The 21,747-nt window shown below is 46.0% G+C and overlaps 3 protein-coding genes across 9 annotated transcripts in view; 2 read left to right on the forward strand and 1 right to left on the reverse strand.

The window, feature by feature from the left end:
• Positions 1-223: 223 nt before the first annotated feature.
• Positions 224-9,764, reverse strand: Pldn (biogenesis of lysosomal organelles complex 1 subunit pallidin). Of its 4 annotated transcripts, XM_069313731.1 has the most exons (6): positions 9,607-9,710; positions 7,472-7,591; positions 6,926-7,111; positions 6,338-6,425; positions 3,076-3,162; positions 224-480 (listed from the first exon to the last, which is right to left on the reverse strand). In XM_069313731.1, the coding sequence occupies exons 3-6, from the start codon at positions 7,096-7,098 to the stop codon at positions 346-348; spliced, it is 483 nt and encodes a 160-aa protein (XP_069169832.1). In that variant the 5' UTR covers positions 7,099-7,111; positions 7,472-7,591; positions 9,607-9,710; the 3' UTR covers positions 224-345. The 4 variants fall into 4 exon arrangements, with proteins under 4 accessions (XP_069169832.1, XP_069169830.1, XP_069169829.1 ...); XM_069313729.1 differs by lacking the exon at positions 7,472-7,591 and having other exon boundaries at positions 9,607-9,764; XM_069313728.1 differs by lacking the exon at positions 7,472-7,591 and having other exon boundaries at positions 9,553-9,687.
• Positions 9,765-12,787: 3,023 nt separating this feature from the next.
• LOC123771576 (axoneme-associated protein mst101(2)-like) lies at positions 12,788-19,144 on the forward strand. Its single transcript, XM_045764170.2, has one exon. The coding sequence runs from the start codon at positions 12,806-12,808 to the stop codon at positions 18,350-18,352; it is 5,547 nt and encodes a 1,848-aa protein (XP_045620126.2). The 5' UTR covers positions 12,788-12,805; the 3' UTR covers positions 18,353-19,144.
• Positions 19,145-19,640: 496 nt separating this feature from the next.
• The window catches only part of LOC138357113 (calcium-binding mitochondrial carrier protein Aralar1-like), a 319,526-nt gene continuing 317,419 nt past the window's right edge, over positions 19,641-21,747 (forward strand). For 2 of the 4 annotated variants that reach the window (XM_069313733.1, XM_069313736.1), the window contains exons 1-2: positions 19,677-19,813; positions 19,914-20,101. In XM_069313733.1, the coding sequence (XP_069169834.1) occupies positions 20,063-20,101 (39 nt within the window). In that variant the 5' untranslated portion in view covers positions 19,677-19,813; positions 19,914-20,062. Of the gene's footprint in view, positions 19,814-19,913; positions 20,102-21,747 lie in introns of all 4 variants that reach the window. The other 2 variants (XM_069313734.1, XM_069313735.1) reach the window with 2 other exon arrangements.

A 21,747-nucleotide genomic window follows, 5' to 3' on the forward strand; every position in this document is an offset into this window, starting at 1 on the left:
TTATCTATGCATTTTTTTTGTAGAAAATTTGATAGTGGTTCTTGATCATTTAATTATAGTAGATCCAATGAACTGTAATATTTTTCTTAAGGAAGCAAAATTAATTAATCTCATTAACTTACTCTTTATAAGAGGACATTGCTAAAGGAAGTTATTAAACTGTTTAGCTCACCAACAAATATTCAATACTGTACTAGATAAAAGGATAAAAGTAAAATTCTCATTAGACAAACAAAAAATTCTTTCATTTTAAATTACATACTGTAATTTTATTACAGCACATTATACCTACTTATATGAAATTAGCAATAGTTGCAGTTTTTGTTTACATCCTTTCTGCCTTGTTTACTTGCCATCCTGTTGTGGTGCCCAGACTGGACGAGCAATGAGATGCTTTTCCCGCTCGGCCAACTGGGCTCTTTGCTGTTCTTGATTAAGAGCCTTCTGTTGTTGCTGCTGCTGGAGACGCATTGCTCGACGCTGCAGAACATGAATTCTGTTATTCACCATTGGCCATTAATATAAATGTTCTCATAGGTTCATAAGTCACCCTACTCTAAATGTACTAAGGAGGCATAGCTACGTATATCATACAATGCAACTTATCTGCCTAAGGTGGAAGCCAAATACTGACATGTAAATTTTAATAAGTACAGTACAGTATCTGATTTACACAGCAGTCAACCAACTGGAAGGCTGAATCTTCCATTAGGCATAATAATAATAATAAATTGTCAAATATATATTAATATACTGCAATTACTGTATATGTGTATATATATTGTGGGTTCATGCATAATGTAGCTTAGTTTACATAAGGTTAGGTAGGAGCTTTAGTAGTTTGGTTTAGGAAATGTTTACAATGAAGGCTGAAAATGAATGAAGCACATTTCGAGTCATAGTTTTGAACATGGTCAAGTGAAATGTAAGTTATATGCTGGTGTATGTAAATTTGAAAAAGCTAGTACTGTACTTGACTTATAATTTGTGTACTAGATGGACTTTTGTTTTGATGATGAGCTAATATAATGATACCATTCAAATGAGGTTCTATTTTTTCTGGAATTATGCTTTCCTCCAAAAAATTTTACAGTGTTACCTTTGTTTTAGAATTTAATCCATTCAAAGAGACGGTTCAAAAACCGAAAATTCGAAAACCGCAACCAATTTTTCCATAAGAGATAATGTAAATGGAATTAATCCATTCCACACCCCTAAAAATATTAACTTAAAAATAAATTTTATACATACTACTACTACTTATATTTTGTACTACAGTATGCACAAGTATATCTTACCTTTATTGAGGACTCTTGTTGGCATATGGAAGACAGTGAGGAAGGGAAGAGGTGTCAGTGTTCGGAAAGGGAGTCCCCTTCCATTATAACAGCAGTGATGACATTTCTGGGGTACTCTCTCTCTTACGTTTTGCAGGCATACCACTAGGACCTGGTTGTGGCTCACTGCTTGCTTGTCTTACTAAGAATCTGTCTATAGACACTTGTTCTTCTCCACATTTTAAGACTTGTCTGTAGTGAGACATCACATTGTCTCATTATGAATGATCTCTTGTTTTTCCTCTATCATCATCCTCACAACTGTTTTCTTAATTTGAACTTTACCACTGACCTTTTTGGAACCCATGGCATGATACATAATAAGAACTTTTATGTTCAGAAACCAAAAAAGCACAAAAACAATGAAATTCTTCACAAAGAGTTCAAGTGCGGTTGTCACCAGGTGGCAGACACCCGTAAACTGAAGCACGCCACGTGCTCGGTCGGCCCATACGTGTATCAACAAACTCGAGTACCGAGGCAAACCTCAAGTACCAAGTCAAATTTTTCAAAGAAATTGAGCTCGAAAATCAAAAAATTAAAAAACGGAGGCATTCAAAAATTGAGGTTCCACTGTATCTATTTCCTTTACAATCCTGAATATCATAAGAAAAACAATTATAAATTTTGTCACTCACATTACAGTAATCTGAATTCATGAGCATCTTAACATTGTGGTGCTAGATTTCTCTGTCTCTTATCTTGCCTGCAGATAAGACAAGTTGGGTCATTTTCAGAAGTCCATTTTGTCATTGTTATTGTTGTGCATTTTCTGTTTTATCCTCTCCTGTTTTCAAAAGAGGTTATAGCTCAGTTTTTTGCAGCTGATGCAACAAGTGCTATGGTTAAACACTGCTCTTCCAGCCCATTGTTGGAGGTGCAGTGTTCTGGTGTTCATGGAGCTCTAGCATGTTTTCCAGACTCACTCAGAACGTTCTTCACGAGTTTTGACTATTGAGAATCACATTCTGGGCTACCTCAACAACCGATTGGTTTATGGTTTCAGCTGCCGGCCTTGTCTGCTAGCCAATTACTCTATGTTGTAATTTACATGCTGAGTTGTCTTCATTATGAATTATCCAAAATCCCTTTTGCTGGCTCAACTTTGTAAATTACTGAAACTGGTCTAAAATTTCAGAAAAGCCTCCTTCTTTCTGCACGAGCATGTTAGCCAGATTGTAACATCACCAGATGTTGCAAGCTAACAGCCATTCCTGACCAATTTCTTAGGTTGAACTTTACCACCATTCCTGGTCATTCAGGGATCATTGAGCTCCCCGCTCTCGCCCCTTATCCATTCTCCTTGCTCGCACCCTCCTTCGAGCTCTCTACATCCAGTCTTGCTTAAGCTCTCTGCTCTCCACTCCAGGCCTCGCACAAGCTCGCTATCTCCGGCCACCTTCAGCACTACTTCCTGTATGACACAACCAGCAGCACGTTATAAGCATCCTCGTCTCAACCTCTCACAACACGTTGTACCATTTCTAACATCCAACTGCTAAACTGGGCTGTATTAAATAAATTTAAGAAACACCATAGTCTTTGAAAGTTGTCACCCAAAATCATATACGTTACACGTTTAAAATAGTTACTCGTCCTCCCATACAAAGTCATCCAATGCCTAACGTGATCTCCAGGTTAAGAAAGTGATCAGTGTCACAAGCCATGGGTTTCATTACATTAAACACTATTTGTTTACTATAAAAGTTGAAATGATATAGTACAGTACAGTACTTACTTTAAGGCGAGCAGTGCGGTCAGTGATATTGTTCATTTCTTCCCTGAGGTATGCTAGCTTCTGTGTGTATACACATACTTCACTAAACTGAAAGAAAAAAATCATAAGGATGGTGGTAACAATATATACTAATTTATTTTGTCTATATCAAACAGAGTAAAATGTGAACATTTTGTTAAGAAGCCCCTTCTTTCATTGTAATTTGCATATGCCTCCATAGGTGCATATAACATTAATGTAATTTATTTTAAATTTTTTAGCAGATACTGTACTGTAATAATAGCACAATTTCAGACAAGGAAATTAAAATCGAATACAGTACAGTAATTACTCAATCACAGAAGAAAAATTAAATACAGAGGAGCCTCGGTTAACAAATTTAATCAGTTCCGGTACTGAGCTCCTCATGTGAAATGTTCGTCTTACGAAATGAATTTCCCCATTTAAAATAATGGAAATAAAATTAATCTGTTCCACCCTCAAAAAACATCAATATATATTTTATAATGTAATTATAATACACGTAATTATTATTAATGTTTTGTTTGGCTGTTTTCAGTTTTCAAACTAAATATGTCCAAGAATTTGCGAGAACTGCACCACGTGGTTTTTCTCGTTAACCGAGCGGAAGTTTGTCAATCGAGACAAATTTTCCGCGAGTGGCTCGCTCGTTACCTGAAATGCTTGTAGATGGGGCTGCTCGTCACCCGAGGCTCCTCTGTATGTCCCTTTCTAGATTCAATGCTTATTTTTTTATTTGTTAACCCTTGAATAGGAATATAAATCAAGCATTATATATACATAAAAAATATATATTATATATACATTATATGCACATAAAAAAAACACCAAAACAAGTGTTCTAGGAGGGCTCTCTCAGTAGCTCTGTGTAGCTCCACGCACATAATGTCACCTCTGGTCTTTCTTAGTCATTAAAAGTCTACCGGAGACCAGAGGCTAAAAGGAGCATTCCTTGCTCAGGCAATCAAAGAGGTGCAAGGAGCATGGGAGGCTAGATCATCCTAACCATGAGAATGGACCACTGGAAAAGGTAGAGCAAAACAAAACAGACAACAGCAAGGTGAATGTGAACAACTCTGAAAACTAGGTCCACAATAGTTAGGTCAATCCCCATTAATTACCCAAGCCAGGTGGCAGCCCTGGGAGCTTCTGGTCTGCCTGGGGTCAACCCATCAGTGATGATCCGACCAAAGACCACTAATGCACCTAAAAGAAGAAGGGAAGGATGAGGGAGTCACTGAAGGACTTGTCAGAGAGAGGCATTTCATTACATTCAATGCAGGTATTTTGGAAAGGCTTAACCAGTGATTTCCTGTAGCTATATCACCACAAAGAACAAAAGCAAAATAACACTCACCAGGGGCAGAGGATAGAAACTAATAACCCCTTGAAGAAAGAGGAGTCAATATCAAGTAACCCAACTAGGCATGGTCCCTGGACATTAACAAAATATCATGCCCCCAACACCCCTGTTACAATGGCAAAACTCCCTAGACCAAATATCCGGCCAAGACATACTGTATTAGAAAACACAGTGGACAAAACTGCGAACTTCTGAGCATCAAGGGCCCGAGGGTAGATCACAGGTTGTCTGAGTTTAATGATGCTATAGACAACCTGAGATAAATGGGCCTGGAGAACAAAGAACCAAGGACACCTGGTCAATAATGAAACATCTATATAATGACGAAACCACACATCAGAAAATGGAGAAGGGATGACGTTTCAGTCTGTCCTGGACCATTATCAAGTTGTAAGACAACCATATATTCTGAGTGTTCTGATGAAAATAACAGTAGATCACAGCAACCCAACACAATACATGCCCCTGGATGAGCAAATTAAAGAATCAACATTCAACAGATCCCTCCAAAAGCCAGCCATCTCATTTTAGCCAGAAAGGAAAAAAAAAGGCTTGCAGATGAAGAAACTGCCCACCATGTTTAAAGGAATAGTACCTTTAATGCTCTCCATCATGCATGGGTAATAGAACCCCTGCCTGAGGAGAGCATGAAGCTCCCTACCCTATACCTACAAGCAAAAGCCAACAATAACAAGGCCTCATAAAATAGATTCCAGACCGAAGGGGTGACTGAGAACAAAGCAGATGAAATAAAAGACAAAACTTGATCCTGAGACCAATAAGGCTCAAGGGGTGAGTGAGCAGACTGGAGGTGAAAAGACACACAAGATAACTTGTGAGCCAGCATCAATGAAGCATCAATGCCGAACACCTCCAGAAGCAGCTCTGCCAGCATCAAGCAGCAAGATGTGGCAGTATTGGGCATAAGATGACAAACAGCCAAGATGAAATGGACAGAACCAAAAGGTGGGAAAGGTGGGGAGGGGAAAGGAAGAATGGTAAAAAGGGAGGATGTTAAGAGAGGGAAAAAGAAAACAAGGGGTAGGTTGGGGGAGAGATTGACCATACCAGTCACTGCCAGGTTTCCCCTCCTAGTAATACAGGTATAAGAAAAATTCAGCATATTAACTTTGAATAATGGAGTTATCCTGCTTGTCAAGTTTTTGAAGAATGAAGAGAACTGATCTGGTCAATGTTTCTGGCTCCATTCAGGCTTATGTTGCCCTGGGCCAGGTTTCCCGGTCAGGCGTTTCTTCTTCAATTTTGTAGCCGCTGCCTCTCCTCCTATCTGATAAATCCAAAAAAACTAGCATTGAATGCAATGACACACCCCCATCTGGGTGAGCCCTAGCAGTTCCCTAACTCCCTCCCTCCCCCCACCAGGTGCACTGGTTCATGACCAATCTGCAATGGACTCTACGAGATGCCAGTTGGCTGGAATGCTGCCGGTTAGTGGCTTTGCACATACATATTGGGGATATTTCATATCTAGTGTTGTATGAACCATTTTATTTATTTAGAATGATTCTTTTGTGGTGTCTGTTGGCTGTTTCAGTGCTTCATTTTCATGAACGTGCAGTTGTCTGTAATGTCTCGTCTGCTTTTTTTTGTGAGGGTGATCATAACAATCCCCTGCTCCCTGTGCTTCTTCAAGGTGGCAGAAAAGGCAAGGTAGTGGCTGTGGTCTCCAGCAGCCCAACAGGAATCAACTGTTATAACTGATGTGACTAAGTATTGGGAAGCTATAACAATGACATAGCTTCAGGGAGCAGCTGGGGTTCACCCACAAAGAAGCATTTCATTAAATTTAATGCTGTTTTTTTGCAATCTGCTACTAAGCAAAACATTTATAAGATATGAAATTACACATTTCCTCACCAATGCTGGTAAATTAAATGTTGTCTCCGCTTCCTTAAATCTTTCATTTTCACCTCGAAGTCCTTCGGTTAGAACTTGTTGATTCTGTCTGAAATATAATCAACTGTTATACAAATTTATTTTATTCTCATATTTTCCAGTTTTTGGTGTAAAAAACTATTGTTATAAGTCTCTGAAATTTATTATAAGGATCATCCAAGCATGTCCCTACAAATAGGGACAGGGCTTTTCAACAAGTAATCTCCGTTAATTCGGTCAACACAGTTCCGGGTACACAGTTTGGGGTCAGGAACAAAAATAAAAACAATGTACTGGGTACACAGTTTGGAGTCGGGAACCAAAATAAAAACAATGTAAGGATAGATTTGCATGAACTCTATACACAACAATAAACAACTTAATTGCTGCTTTGTATTCATGTACTTTTTATATTAATTTATATTAATTTATATTATAATCTTTAGCTATTTTTAAGTAATTTATTTTTCTTAAGAGTTTGAAACATTACAGTGCAAAAGCTAACAAAATAAAAATACAAATACTGTACTGTAGTGCTATGTATTTACTGTATTTAGGAAATCTACTTACAGCAGTTCTTTAAGTTTTACTTCAATCTGCTGAATATTATGCTGATGTGCATATATCGTAGACATTATTGCAGCCAACGATGGTGGCACTTGAGACTGTTCTTCCACAGCCTCCATTCTATCACCACACAATCCATTACAGTCAGACTCATCCTTTGGTGGATCCCGATCCATTATTTTGCTATTTCTGAAACATTATGGATAATTACAATAACGTTCTTTGAGTATTTTTTTTCTACCACAGATGTGGCCACACATTTACAATGCTAACCAATATATATATTCATTTTCTTCTGTCCTCCATGGACAGGGTGAGAGATCAGTTAAACAGTAATTGAATATATGTAAGTGTGTGAATAACTTTGTGGTTTCAGAAATAAAGCTATGTTGGTTGTGCCAATTTCTTTATATACTGTATATCATTAATATTGTACAGTATCTGAATATTTCCAGTGGTTTTGTCACATTCTTCATCCTCTTGGAGTTTTTTCTAATTATGACAACCTGTGTATTACATTATGTTGTACCTACATTATATTATACCTACAAGGGGCCTGACAGCTGAGTGAACAACGCTCGGGGTTTGTAATCCTGAGGTTCCGGGTTTGATCCCCGGTGGAGGTGGAAACAAATGGGCAGTTTCTTTCACCCTGATGTCCTTGTTCACCTAGCAGTAAATAGGTACCTGGGAGTTAGACAGCTGCTACGGGCTGCTTCCTGGGGATGTACTCACCTAGTTGTGCTTGAGCTCTGGCTCTTTGGTCCCGCCTCTCAACCGTCAATCAACAGGTATGTGTTACTAAAAGGAGGCCTGGTCGAGGACCGGGCCGCGGGGGACGCTAAGCCCTGAAATCCTCTCAAAATAACACTATCCTAGCCCCACCTACAACTATCCCAGCCCCATCCACCACTATCTTGACCAATTTGCTAACGTTTCCCCTGGAAATACGAGCTTATATGATCCAATAAATTATACTAGCCGTTAAATGTAATGTGCATATTCTCCTAAATATACATTTCGGTAGCATGAAGGATTTTTAGTCACTTCGACAAAGCTTTGCATATTATTCATAGGGAGATATAATTGTTTATGCCTGTTGTCTACTTGTTGTTGGTTTCGGGGTACATTCATCAGTACAAATATGTACTGATGAATGTAATGGTTCATCAGTACATTCAACCACTTTGATGAATCAGAGTGGTTGACTGGAAGCGGACAGGTCAAATCGTACACAAGCATTTCAACAAATCTAATTTCTAATTGTTATAACTTTATCATTAGGTTTGATTAGCTTATGCTACAATAGGATGGGTTAAGTTAGATTAGCTTATGCTACAATAGGATGGGTTAAGTTGGATTAGCTTATGCTACAATAGGATGGGTTAAGTTAGATTAGCTTATGCTACAATAGGATGGGTTAAGTTAGATTAGCTTAGGCTAGGGCAAGTTGAGTTTGGAAGGTTAGGTTTAAAAATCCATTGGTGAATCATCTTGGGTATGGAGTAATCAAATTGGTCAAATGGACAACTTGAACTCAAGATAGTTTGACAAAGCTCATTTTTTTGATTCTCAAAACTACTTCATTTGGTTAGGATGGATTAGGTTAGGCTGTGTTAGGCTCGACTGAACTGGATTGAATTGGGTTCAGTAAAGGTAGGTGGGTGCTATAATCCACAAGCGAACCAACCTGTGTACAATGTGACTTGTAACCTATTGAACGTGGTGAGTTAGGATACAAGTCCCATCATATTTTTTTTACTGTATTTTTTATTTATATATGCAAGAGTCCATACATTCTTGTAAAACTACTAGCAAGCACAGCGTTTCATGCAGGTCGTTAATCCAAATTTTTTCCCCGGAATATGACCCGCCAAATCATTTAACAACCAGGTGCCCATTCACTGCTGGGTGAACAGAGGCTACAGTTAAGGCTTGGCGCCCAGTCAATTCTCCCGACATGGAAACGAACCCAGGCCAAAGCACTCACGAAGCACCAGGCGAGTGTTTTACCACTACGCCACGGGAAATAATAAATACACATGCACAATGCATACTCAAAACAATTCACCACCTGATTCGGAAACCTAACCTAACTCACCCCAACCTAACTTTATCCAAACAAGCCCAACCTTAGCTAATATAGTGTACAACCGGATACAAATAACATTCGTACACGACGGTTTGCCAACTACTTGTAAAACCTATCTAACTTAACCTAACTAATCTAACCTAACATAGCCTAAGTTAATAAATTCTCACCAAACAATATACAACATTTAGACACAGGAAACGAGCTTTGACCAATCGTCTTGAGTATAACTTGACCATAACCAGCGAATTACACACATGGGACGACTTGTCCAGATACCTCCTAGCTCTACCAATAAGGCATCTCTCCTAGATGAATCATGCGCAACAATGCTAGGGGAAACACCTCACACCAGGAGTTAATTTCACGGCTCCAATGCAAACAAGAAAGGTCCTGGATGTATATAATGGCTCTGATACTCGAGTGTAATCACGGGCTCACCATAGCCCGTGCTACATGGCCACTTCGTTCTGAGTAGCTAAATCTGAAACATCGAGTGTAATTGGCAGTTGTGCACTAGAGCCAGGTGTGGCCACACCTGTGGGAAGGTGTTGGGCTCATAACTCTCCCCCCAGCTGGTCTAACTCCTTACATCTTGCTGTCAACCGGAAAATAACTCCTTGAGCGTCAGGCTTCGAGCACCATCACTGCCCGGGGTAGCTTGCGCCTCCTCCCCTCTCTGTTACCTCCTCTGGGGGCGCGTCCCTCCCTCACCCCTCTGGGGGCGCGCCTCACCCTCACCCCTCTGGGGGCGCGTCCCTCCCTCACCCCTCTGGGTGGGGCGCCTCACCCTCACCCCTCTGGGGGCGCGTCCCTCCCTCACCCCTCTGGGGGCGCGTCCCTCCCTCACCTCTCTGGGGGCGCGCCTCACCCTCACCCATCTGGGGGCGCGCCCCCCCCCTCACCCCTCTGGGGACGCGTCCCTCCCTCACCCCTCTGGGCGTGCGCCCCTCCCTCACCTCTCTGGGCGCGCGCCCCTCCCTCACCTCTCTGGGCGCGCGCCCCTCCCTCACCTCTCTGGGCGCGCGCCCCTCCCTCACCTCTCTGGGCGCGCGCCCCTCCCTCACCTCTCTGGGCGCGCGCCCCTCCCTCACCTCTCTGGGCGCGCGCCCCTCCCTCACCTCTCTGGGCGCGCGCCCCTCCCTCACCTCTCTGGGCGCGCGCCCCTCCCTCACCTCTCTGGGCGCGCGCCCCTCCCTCACCTCTCTGGGCGCGCGCCCCTCCCTCACCTCTCTGGGCGCGCGCCCCTCCCTCACCTCTCTGGGCGCGCGCCTCTCCCTCACCTCTCTGGGCGCGCGCCCCTCCCTCACCTCTCTGGGCGCGCGCCTCTCCCTCACCTCTCTGGGCGCGCGCCCCTCCCTCACCTCTCTGGGCGCGCGCCCCTCCCTCACCTCTCTGGGCGCGCGCCCCTCCCTCACCTCTCTGGGCGCGCGCCCCTCCCTCACCTCTCTGGGCGCACTCCCTCACCTCTCTGGGCGTGCGCCCCTCCCTCACCTCTCTGGGCGCGCGCCCCTCCCTCACCCCTCTGGGCGTGCGCCTCACCCTCACCTCTCTGGGCGCCCTCCCTCACCTCTCTGGGTGCACTCCCTTACTTCATCAATCGTGGGGACAATCAAAGTCGTTACAGGCCAACAAAACCATTCAATTCATAAATAACACTGAAAAAATGGAAAATAAGTACCAACACATAAAAGGTCCAAATAATACATGTTGCAAAAACAGAACCTAAGCCGATCAGTTATTCCTGGCAATAAGATGCTTATCTTAACATACTAAGAAGGTTAGGTGAGGTCAGTGTTTTCTATGAAGCTTTTCAAGGTAAACTAAAATATTCCCAATCAATTAGTATGTCACAAATGCACTTATTAAATAAGCCAATATTGACTGTTAGCAAGTGCGAGAACGGGTTGCAACGACTTATGCAGACGACGAGTCACAATAACGTGATTGAAGATGACCAAACTACACACCAGCAGGTGAGGAGACGACGACGGTTTCGGTCCATCTTGGACCATTATCAAGACAATCGACTTGATAATGGTCCAGGACGGACCGAAACGTCGTCGTCTCCTCATCTTCTGGTGTGTGGTTTAGTTCTCATGTGTATTCACTTAGTTGTGCTTGCGGGGGTTGAGATTTGGCTCTTTGGTCCCGCCTCTCAACTGTCAGTTTACTGCGTACATGTTCCTGCGCCTATTTGGCTCTATTATATCTGCATCTAAAATTGTGTATGGAGTCTGCCTCCACCACATCACTTCCTATTGCGTTTCATTTGTTAACTACCCTGACACTGAACAAAATTCTAATGTCAAGCTTAGAGCAAGCTTAGCTTAGCTGCCAACACCCACACATCGTGTCAGCAAGGCGGACAGCCCGCCTGTTGTCTTAACTCGCATTATATTTCCTATTTCCAAAATTTTCCCTTCACCTGCACCTCTCCAACCTCTTTACTCAAAACAAAACATAAGCTGAGTAACTCCTGGGAGCCTATTTACTGCTAACCTTTCATCTCCGGGACCCACAATTCCTCAACCCAGGATCCACAATCTCTCACCTCGGAACCCACCATCCCTAACCCCCAGAACCCACAGTTCCTAACCCCTGGAATCCACAATCCCTCACCTCCGGAACCCAGAATCCCTCACCCCGGGACCAACAGTCTCTTACCTCCGGGACCCACAAACCCTCACCCTGGGACCCACAATTCCTCACCGAGGGACCCCCAATCCCTCACCTGCTAGTACCCTAGCAGTACAGTACTGCTAGGAGTATCTAAGACTCCTAGTTGAGTTTTAGCTAGGAGTTTTATGCACTTAACTCTAACAGAAGTCTGGAAACCAATGCTCTGCTTGTATACCGCCGTCAGATATTCCTTTTCCACAGGCAAGAACAGTACAACGCACGGCGCTCTTGTTCCTGCGGGTCATATTAAAGGTTATAGATTCCGTTGTCCGGTTGGATCTTCGAGCTGGAAAACTGTGTCCAACTCTGGCTTGGTGGCTTAGGCGCCGGAAGATGGCGGGTCTTGATGGCCTCCTGTTGTGGCCTTTGGGGCAGGGTTGTATTTGATGGAGGTTTGCATTTGCTCCGCGGAACAGGAGACCTTTTTCCGCAAAGGTCTCTGCAACATGTTATTTGTTCCCGATTGGGCTAGAGTCTAGGAGGGACCCGCGCGAGTCTGCCGTTCAGCTGCGACTGTGTTGGAACATCACAAGTTCGCGGGACGGCCAGCGCCATATTGTCTGGGTTCGATCGTCTTCCTTTTCTGGTTGTCTGTGAGGCGAGCCTCCGCTCGCCTCGGTGGCTCCAATGGCTCACCAAACATGCGCTTAACAGTGTATTTACCTGCTGCAAGGCACAGTAGCTTTACGGCGACAGGTGTATGTAGCCACACGGCTCTGTTATCCTACAAAGGGGCATCTGGACATAAATTATTCATTTATCTATTTACAAGAAGGTACATTGGGTTTATGAGAGTCCATAGCATTGATGTTTTTACATTCTTGTAAAGCCACTAGCACGTATAGCGTTTCCGGCAGGTCCATAATCTAATAGATAATTTTAAGTAGGTAAATTCTAGCAAAATGGCAGCATAATGGTACCTTCACTTGTGCCGTCGTGGCCCCATATCAACTATACATGTGGCCCTCGAATACCTGCATCAGCAGGTGTGGCGTCACGAAACACCTGCCACTCACCATCTGACTTTTCTTTTGACTACCTTCGGTTCAACATTCATTAGATTTATCACAAATCATAAATACATTCTTTGTTATTAACTGAGGGTAACTATGAATAGCACCAGCCGCCACAGTTCTCTAAGTCACGAGGAGGAGCAGGAGACAGGACGCACCAGCGACAACAGAGAGGCAATGTTGTCCATCCTGAGGACGACCTTCACAGAGGAAGAGCTACAGGAGGCCCAGATGGCCGTGGAGAACCTACTGACGCAGCTGCTGAAGGGCGCAGGGCCCCTGAAGATAACCGGCATCACCCTGCGAGTGTACTATGCCCTGGTGGAGGCCGGGGTCCTGGTGGCCCAGACCCCTGCCGTGCACGACATGGAGCTCCGCCACATGGAGAGGCCGTGGCAGGCCTGGGGCTCCCTGGCTCAGCCCCTTCTGAAGGTGCTTACTGAAGGATTGGTGCAGCAGGAGGCCGCGGCCTTCGGGCAGCTGCACGTCACCCTGGGTCACGTGACGTGCCTGGTCGTGCCCCAGGGCTACTACCTCCAGTCTCTCCCCGACAACGTCACGCACGTCGTCATGGTCTGCCCAAATTGGCGGGAAAATTCCCCCGCCGAAGGTGAGGTGTTTAGTGAGTGGGTTGAGAGGGAACAGGCGGCGTGGGCGTGGGCAGGGAGGGAGGAAGGGGCCATGGAGGGGGTGGCCCAGCCGGCCATGAGGGTGCTGGCCACGGGGGTCCAGGTCGGGGCCGTGGCCACAGGGGAGCTCCAGGTTGACCTGGGTCACGTGACCTGCCTCGTCCTCTCCCGCGGCTTCTACCTCCAGTGTCTCCCTGACGCGGTCACCTACGTCATCAAGGCTTCCCCCTCTCTCAGGGGTAAAGTAGTCTCGCCCCTTTCTGAAATGACTGCTGGTGAAAAGGCTGCAGCGGCTGCTGAAAAGGCCGCTGTCGAAAAGGCCGCTGCCGAAAAGGCCACTGCCGAAAAGGTCATAGCCGAAAAGACCGCCGACGAAAAGGCCGCTGTCGAAAAGGCCGCAATTGCTGCTGAAAAGGCCGCTTCTGAAAAGGCCGCTGCCGGAAAAGCCATTGCTGAAAAGGCCGCAGCAGCTGCTCAAATGGCCACTGCCGAAAAAGCCGCAGCCGAAAAGGCCGTAGCCGATAAGACCGCTGCCGAAAAGGACGCAGCTGAAAAGGCCTTAGCTGCTGCTGAAATGGCCGTAGCCGAAAAGGCCGCTGCCGAAATGGCCGCAGCCCAAACGGCTGCTGCGGAAAAGGCCGCAGCCGATAAGACCTCTGCCGAAAAGGACGCAGCTGAAAAAGCCTTAGCTGCCGCTGAAATGGCCGCAGCCGAAAAGGCCGCTGCCGAAAAGGCCGCAGCCGAAAAGGCCGCAGCCGAGAAGGCCGTTACCGAAATGGCAGCTGCCGAAAAGGCCGCTGCCGAAAAGGCCTCTGCATATAAGGCCGCAGCTGAAATGGCCACAGCTTCTGCTGAAAAGGCCGCTGCTGAAAAAGCCGCAGCTGAACAGGTGGTTGCCGAAAAGGCCGCAGCCGAAATGGCCGCAGCCGAAATGGCCGCTGCCGAAAAATCTGCAGCCAAAAAGGCCGCTGCCGAAAAAAACGCTGCCGACATGTACGTTATCGAAAAGGCAGCAGCCGAAAAGGCCGCTGTCGAAAAAGCCTCGGTCGAAAAAGCTGTAGCTGCTGCCGAAAAGGCCGCAGCCGAAAAGGCCGCTGCCGAAAAGACTGCAGCCGAAAAGGCCGCTACCGAAAGGGCCACCGCTGCTGCTGAAAAGGCCGCTGCCGAAAAAGCAGCTGCAGAAAAGGCCTCTGCCGAAAAAGCTGCAGCTGAAAAGGACTTAGCCGAAAAGGCAGCAATCGAAAATGCCGCTGACAAAAAGGCCGCAGCTGCTGCTGAAAAGGCCGCAGTCGAAAATGCCGCTGCCGAAAAGGCCGCAGCCGAAAAGACCGCCACTGAGAAGGTCGTTGCTGAAATGGTCGTTGCAGAAAATGCCGCTGCAGAAAAGGCCGCTGCCACATTGGCTGCAGCTGAAAAGGCCGCATCTTCTGCTGTAAGGGCTGCTGCTGAAAAGACCGCAGCCGAAAAGGCCGCCGACGAAAAGGCTGCCGACGAAAAAACCGCTGCTGAAAACGCCGCACTCGAAAAGGCCGCTGCCGACAACGCCGCAAGAGAAAAGGCCGCTGCCGACAACGCCGCAAGAGAAAAGGCCGCTGCCGAAAAAGCTGCAGTCGAAAAGGCCGTAGATGCTGCCGAAAAAGCCGCAATCAAAAAGGCCAATGCCGAAAAGGCCGTTGCTGAAAAGGCTGCAACCGAAAAGGCTGCTGTCGAAAAGGCCACAGATGCTGCTGAAAAGGCCGCTGCTGAAAAGGCCGCTGCCGGAAAGGCCGCTGCCGAAAAGGCTACAGCCGAAAAGGCCGTAAGCGAAAAGGCCGCAGCCGAAAAGGCCGCTGCCATAAAGGCCGCAGCTGCTGCTGAAAAGGCTGCAGCCGAAAAAGCCGCAGCCGAAAAGGCCGCTGCCGAAAAGGCCGCTGCCGAAAAGGCGGTTGCCGAAAAAACCGCAGCAAACAAGTCTGCAGCGGAAAAGGCCGCAGCTGCTGCTGAAAAGGCCGCTATCGAAAAAGCCGTTGCCGAAAAGGCCGCAGCTGTAAAGGCCAAAGCTGCTGCTGAAAAGGCCGCTGCTGAAAAGGTCGCAGCCGAAAAAACTGTAGTCGAAAAGGCCGCAGCCGAAAAAGCCGCAGCTGAAAAGACCGCTGCTGAAAAAGCCGCAACTGCTGCTGAAAAGGCCGCTGCTGAAAAGACCGCTGCGGAAAAGGTCGCTGCCGAAAAGGCCGCTGTCGCAAAGGCAGCAGCTGAAAAGGCCGAAGCCGCTGCTGAAAAGGCCGCTATCGAAAAGGCCGCAGCTGAAAAGGTTACAGCTGCTATCGAAGAGGCCGCAGCTGAAAACGCCGTAGCCAAAAAGGCCGCAGCCGAAAACGTCGTAGCTGAAATGGCCGAAGCCGCTGCCAGAAAGGCCGGAGCTGAAAAGGCCGCTGTTGCTGCTGAAAAAGCCATAGCTGCTGCCGAAAAGGCCGCTGATAAGACAGCCATAGTCCGTACTTCGGATACGATTTCCTCGTATGTCGTACGACGTATAGAATGTCTAGACATACACGTGCGGGTTGAAATGGCGGGTGCTAAAAAGGCCGCAGCTGCTGCTGAAAAGGCCGCTGCCGAAAAGGTCGCAATCGAAAAGGCCGTAGCTGCTGCTGAAAAGGCCGCTGCCGAAAAGGCTGCAGCCGAAAAGGCTTCAGCCGAAAAGGCCGCAGCCGAAAAGGCCGTAGTTGAAAAGGCCGCTGTCGAAAAAGCCACAGCCGAAAAGGCCGCAGCTGCTGCTGAAAGGGCAGCTGTCGAAAAGGCCGCTGCCGAAAAGGCCGCTGCCGAAAAGCTCACAGCCGAAAAGGCCGCTACCGAAAAGGCCGCTGCTGAAAAGGCCGCAGCTGCTGTTGAGAAAGCCGCTGCTGAAAAGGCCGCTGCCGAAAAGGCCACAGCTGAAAAGGCCGCAGCTGCTGCTGAAAAGGCCGCTGCCGAAAAGGCCGCTGCCGAAAAGGTCGCAACCGATAAGGCCACTGCCGAAAGAGACGCAGTTGAAAAGGCCAGAGCTGCTGCTGAAAAGGCCGCTGCCGAAAAGGCCGCTGCCGAAAAAGCAACAGAGGAAACGACCGCTGCCAAAAAGGCCGCAGCTGAAAAAGCCGCTGCCGAAAAGGTCGCAGCTGAAAAGGCTGTAGCTGCTGCTGAAAAGGCCGCAGCCGAAAAGACCGCTGCCGAAGAAGCCGCAGCCGAAAAGGCCGCAGCCGAAAAGGCCGCTACTGAAATAGTAGCTGCCGAAAAGGTCGCTGCCGAAAAGGTTGCAGCTGAAAAGGCTGCAGCTTCTGCAGAAAAGGTCGCTGCTGAAAAGGCCGCAGCTGAAAAGTCGGTTGCCGAAAAGGCGGCTGCCGAAAAGGCTGCAGCAGAAAAGGCCGCTGCCGAAAAGGCCTCAGCTGAAAAGGCTGCTGCTGAAAAGGCCGCAGCTGAAAAGGCTGTTGCCGAAAAAGCCGCAGCCGAAAAGGCCGCAACCGAAAAGGCCACTGCCGAAAAAGCCGCAGCCGAAAAGGCCGTAGTTGCTGTCGAAAAGGCCGCTGCCGAAAAGGCCGCAGCGGAAAAGGCCGTAGCCGAAAAGGCCGCAGCTGAAAAGGCCGCAGCTGCTGCTGAAAAGGCCGTAGCCGAAAAGGCCGCTGCCGAAAAGGCCGCTGCCGAAAAAGCCGCAGCCGAAAAGGCCGTAAGTGAAAAGGCCTCAGCTGAAAAGGCCGCTGCCCAAAAGGCCGCAGCTGCTGCTGAAAATGCCGCAGCCGAAAAGGCCGCAGCTGAAAAGGCCGCAGCCGAAAAGGCCGTTGCCGAAAAGGCCGTTGCCGAAATGGCCGTTGCGGAAAAGGAAGCTGCAGAAAAGGCCGCAGCTGAAAAGAACGCAGCTTCTGCGGAAAAGGCCGCTGCTGAAAAGATCGCAGCCGAAAAGGCTGCTGCCGAAAAGGCCTCTGCCGAAAAAGCAGCAACCGAAAAAGCCGCTGCCGAAAAGGCCGCAGCCGAAAAGGACGCAGCCGAAAAAGTCGCAACGGGATTGGCCGCAGCCGAAAAAGCTGCAGCCGAAAAAGCCGCAATCGTAAAGGCCGCTTCTGAAAAAGCTGCAGCTGAAAAAGCAGCAGCCGAAAAGGCCACAGCTGCTGCCGAAAAGGCCGCAGCCGAAAAGGTCACAGCCGAAAGGACCACTGCCAAAAAGGCCGCAGATGCTGCTGAAAAAGCTGCTGCCGAAAAGGCCGCTGCCGAAGAGGCCACTGCCGAAAAGGCTGCAGCTGAAAAGGCCGTAAACGAAAAGGCCGCAACCGAAAAGGCTGCTGCCAAAAAGGCAGCAGCTGCTGCTGAAAAAGCCGCTGCCGGAAAGGCCGCTGCCGAAAAGGCCGCAGCCGAAAAAGCCGCTGCAGAAAAGGCCTTTGTCGAAAAGACAGCAGCGGAAAAGTCCGCTGTGGAAAAGGCTGCAGCTGCTGCTGAAAAGGCCGCTGCTGAAAATGCCGCTGCCGAAAAGGCCGCAGCTGATAAGGCCATAGCTGCTGCTGAAAAGGCCGCTGCTGAAAAGTTCGCAGCCGAAAAGGCCGCAGTAGAAAAGGCCGCAGCAGAAAAGGCCACGGCTGCTGCTGAAAAAGCTGTTGCTGAAAAGGCTGCAGCTGCTGCCGAAAAGGCTGCAGCTGCTGCCGAAAAGGCTGCTGCCGAAAAGGCTGCAGCTGAAAAGGCCGTTGCCGCTGCCGAAAAGGCCGCAGTTGCTGCTGAAAAGGCCGCAGTTGCTGCTGAAAAGGCCGCAGCCGAAAAGGCCGCAGTCGAAAAGGCCGCAGCCGAAAAGGCCGCAGCCGAAAAGGCCGCAGCCGAAAAGGCTGCAGCCGAAAAGACCGCTGCTAAGACAGCCGATATAATCCGTAGTTCGGCCCTGATTTCCTCGTATGTCGTACGACGGGTAGAATGGCTCGACATTCACGTGCGGGTCACCATGAAGAAGACCCCACACCTAGTTTGTTCACCGAGTGGAACACCGAGTGGAACACCGAGTGACCACCTGGAGATCACCTGGTGACCAACCTGGTGCTTGGGAGGCAGGTCACTCACTTCATGACCTCGTATGAAGAAGGTTCGCGGGGGATGATGTCTCACTGGTTGAGACATCAACCAGGTGTGGTAAGTTGTACCCTGTTATAATGAGTCGTACGCTGTTGTGGTGAGTCGTACGCTGTTATAGTGAGTCGTACGCTTGTTGGTGAGTCGTACGCTGTTGTGGTGAGTCGTCCGCTGTTGTGGTGAGTCGTACGCTGTTATGGTGAGTCGTACGCTGTTATGGTGAGTCGTACGCTGTTATGGTGAGTCGTACGCTGTTATGGTGAGTCGTACGCTGTTATAGTGAGTTGAACAACTCATACTTCGCATAAGTAAATCAGAAACAAACAACACTTAGTGGGTCAGCCAGAGGCTTAGGGCCCGCACAGGAATATCACAGGAATAAGGTGTGATTGATCTCCCAGTCAGGTGTGATTGATCTCCCAGTCAGGTGTGTGATTGATCTCCCAGTCAGGTGTGTGATTGATCTCCCAGTCAGGTGTGTGATTGATCTCCCAGTCAGGTGTGTGATTGATCTTCCAGTCAGGTGTGTGATTGATCTCCCAGTCAGGTGTGTGATTGATCTCCCAGTCAGGTGTGATTGATCGCCCCATTAAGCTATTAGTAATGAACAAGTAACCATCAGTTACAGACTTTAGGGCTTTTCATTTACCGTTTTATGTTTATTATCATAACGCTGTAAATGAACATTAATTGAACCTATTTTCTCTCAACACGATTCTGTTTAAATATATATATATAATATATTTTTTTGTATTTTTTCATTTGCGCGAAGTTCTGTTATAAGCAAGACGACCTTTTTCGTAAACGATCATTTTACCGTTCAAAATATAGATGAGACTTTGGCAATTAAAGTGTACCCCCGTACCCCTTTACATGCATGACGAGCACAACTGAATACAGTACTGTATTGCGTCACGTGTAACTGAATCACGTGACTCGAATCAGCTGTGATAAGTTGCCAGTTTGCAGCCAGCGGATTCATTCTGTTCACGTGTTGACAGGATGATTACGGCAATGCAGAGATTTAATAACTTAAAGGCATAATATGGCAACAAACTTGTAATATTTACATTAATAAAATGATCAGCAATTATCAGAGTTAGAGATGCTTTTGAATTAGAAGTATGTATACTACTTAAATATTTCTCCAAAAAATATCCTGTGGCACTTTAGGAACTCCGTTGACCAATGAGAAAGCAGCTTTGGATGGCAGCCGACACTGGGTTCCAGTAATATTCTCTGCGCCGGTTAGTTCTACCTGAACCTGTGTCTCAGAAGGGGTGTTGGTCGACACAAGGTCCTCCAAGCATTACACGTTTAACAAAACTGTTAGAATACTATATTGATAAGATAAATCAATAATTGTGAGCACAATACGTATTGCATAATTCATATACTTTAAAATCTTAGTGATCATAAGGTAAAAAAACAAAAGAGCATCGTTTCTAGTGTGCTAAAGGCTTTCGTTTTATATGTTTGATACTTTTTAAAGCATCACTATAAATTTTAATATATTTCAGAAACAAACGTTCACAATTATTTAATATTTTATTGAACAACAGCAACATTTCCAGAGAAATTGGATTGTTTATCTCGGCTCGAATTCTCCGAGGAAGTGCCACAGTGTTCAAAAAGGAATAGTTTTGTTCCTCCTAGGTGCTGGGTGAGCATGGCAAATTCTTCCACGGATAACTCTGCCAACGATACGGTAAATACTGTCCTTGTGTCTGTGTTGGGTCCGTTCCCAGCTGCATGAATGGTCATAGATGATTTTAGTGCTGCTCATGCGCACAGACACACCGCTGCTTCACCTTGCTGTCACCTTGGCTTGCTGCAGTCCTTCTCCCCGCCTCCACCCGCTAATGATTTATACAAAAAAAAAATTAAAAAAAATATTAAATATTACTCATGTAATATGACAATTGTACATTCTATTGACAATTGTATATTCTATTGAGAATTGTACATCAGCTCTATTGACGAAGATATGCTAAAGGTCAATTATTTTTTTTTTTGGGGGGTCGTTAATTGTTTCTTAAAGCCATATTATATTACAAGAAAATATTCTATTACTCTATAGTAAATCAATGATTCATCAATGAAAGCCATTGTCATATGTCTCAATGATTAGACTACTAATGTGTGAAAGGGGGAAAAAAATGTCTTTAAATTGTTAGGCAGGAAATAATGACAGGCGTCTTTAGTTTGTGTAAACTGGTCTTGTTTGTTGGTGGTTATTGGTTGTAAAGTCATTTTTATTTAGGTAATGATGACCAAAAGCTTTCTAACTTTTATCTAGACAATAAATATTGAACCTTTCCTAATGAGTAATAGTAATTAGCATTGTTTTGATATTATTTATTGGTCCCAGCAGACCACAGAAGAACATACTCTCCAACACTATACAGTATCTGTGATTGCCCTGTTGTAAGTGCCTTCAGACCTAATGGTATGAAGTGCTTTGACCTCTGTAATTACTTCATACACTCAGGAATATTGGAAGATATTCTTGTGCTGTGCCCAGATTTTGCTAGTGGGGGCTAATAGATCAGGTTACATTTTACGTTCTCTCCTGATTTTGTCATAGTTGATTTGTTTTTGTATTGAGACTGGTATTGTCTCCCATAATTCCATGTATAACTAACCATTCTGTGAGATGCGAATATTAGCTGAATCTATAGCTAGTTTTTTTTATCTATTTTCAAATAGAATATCTATTTTCATATATAATAGGGTAGCAGCACATTGCTGTGTATACCTAAGCCTGTTAATAAAAAAAAATAACACTGCCTTATCAGTGTTACAAAAGTATTTTATCTTTAACCTTAAAGTTAGTTGTGATTTTATTAGCTTCATATTAGTCAATACCCTATCTATTTCACAGAACTCTGTCATACAACATTATGACAATACAGTATTCATAAATATTTCTGAGTAAATGAAATATTGAAGGGTCTCATTTTTATATCTTAGGAACAACAAATGTTACTTTAGCTAAATGTTTATGATAAAACAAATTTTTAATAATAGGTCTGTTTTATGCTTTTTACAGCATAAAATAGACTTATTATTAATGGACATTACCAATAGGTGGAAATTAATAACAGCACCCTGAGGTGCTGTGTTGTATGAATATAGGTCCCTGAGGTGCTGTGTTGTATGAATATTGGTCCCTGAGGTGCTGTGTTGTATGAATATTGGTCCCTGAGGTGCTGTGTTGTATGAATATTGGTCCCTGAGGTGCTGTGTTGTATGAATATAGGTCCCTGAGGTGCTGTGTTGTATGAATATAGGTCCCTGAGGTGCTGTGTTGTATGAATATAGGCCCCTGGGGTGCTGTGTTGTATGAATATT

The sequence above is a fragment of the Procambarus clarkii genome, chromosome 76 (assembly GCF_040958095.1).
Source record: "Procambarus clarkii isolate CNS0578487 chromosome 76, FALCON_Pclarkii_2.0, whole genome shotgun sequence".
In the NCBI taxonomy this organism is placed as follows: Eukaryota; Metazoa; Arthropoda; class Malacostraca; order Decapoda; family Cambaridae; genus Procambarus; species Procambarus clarkii.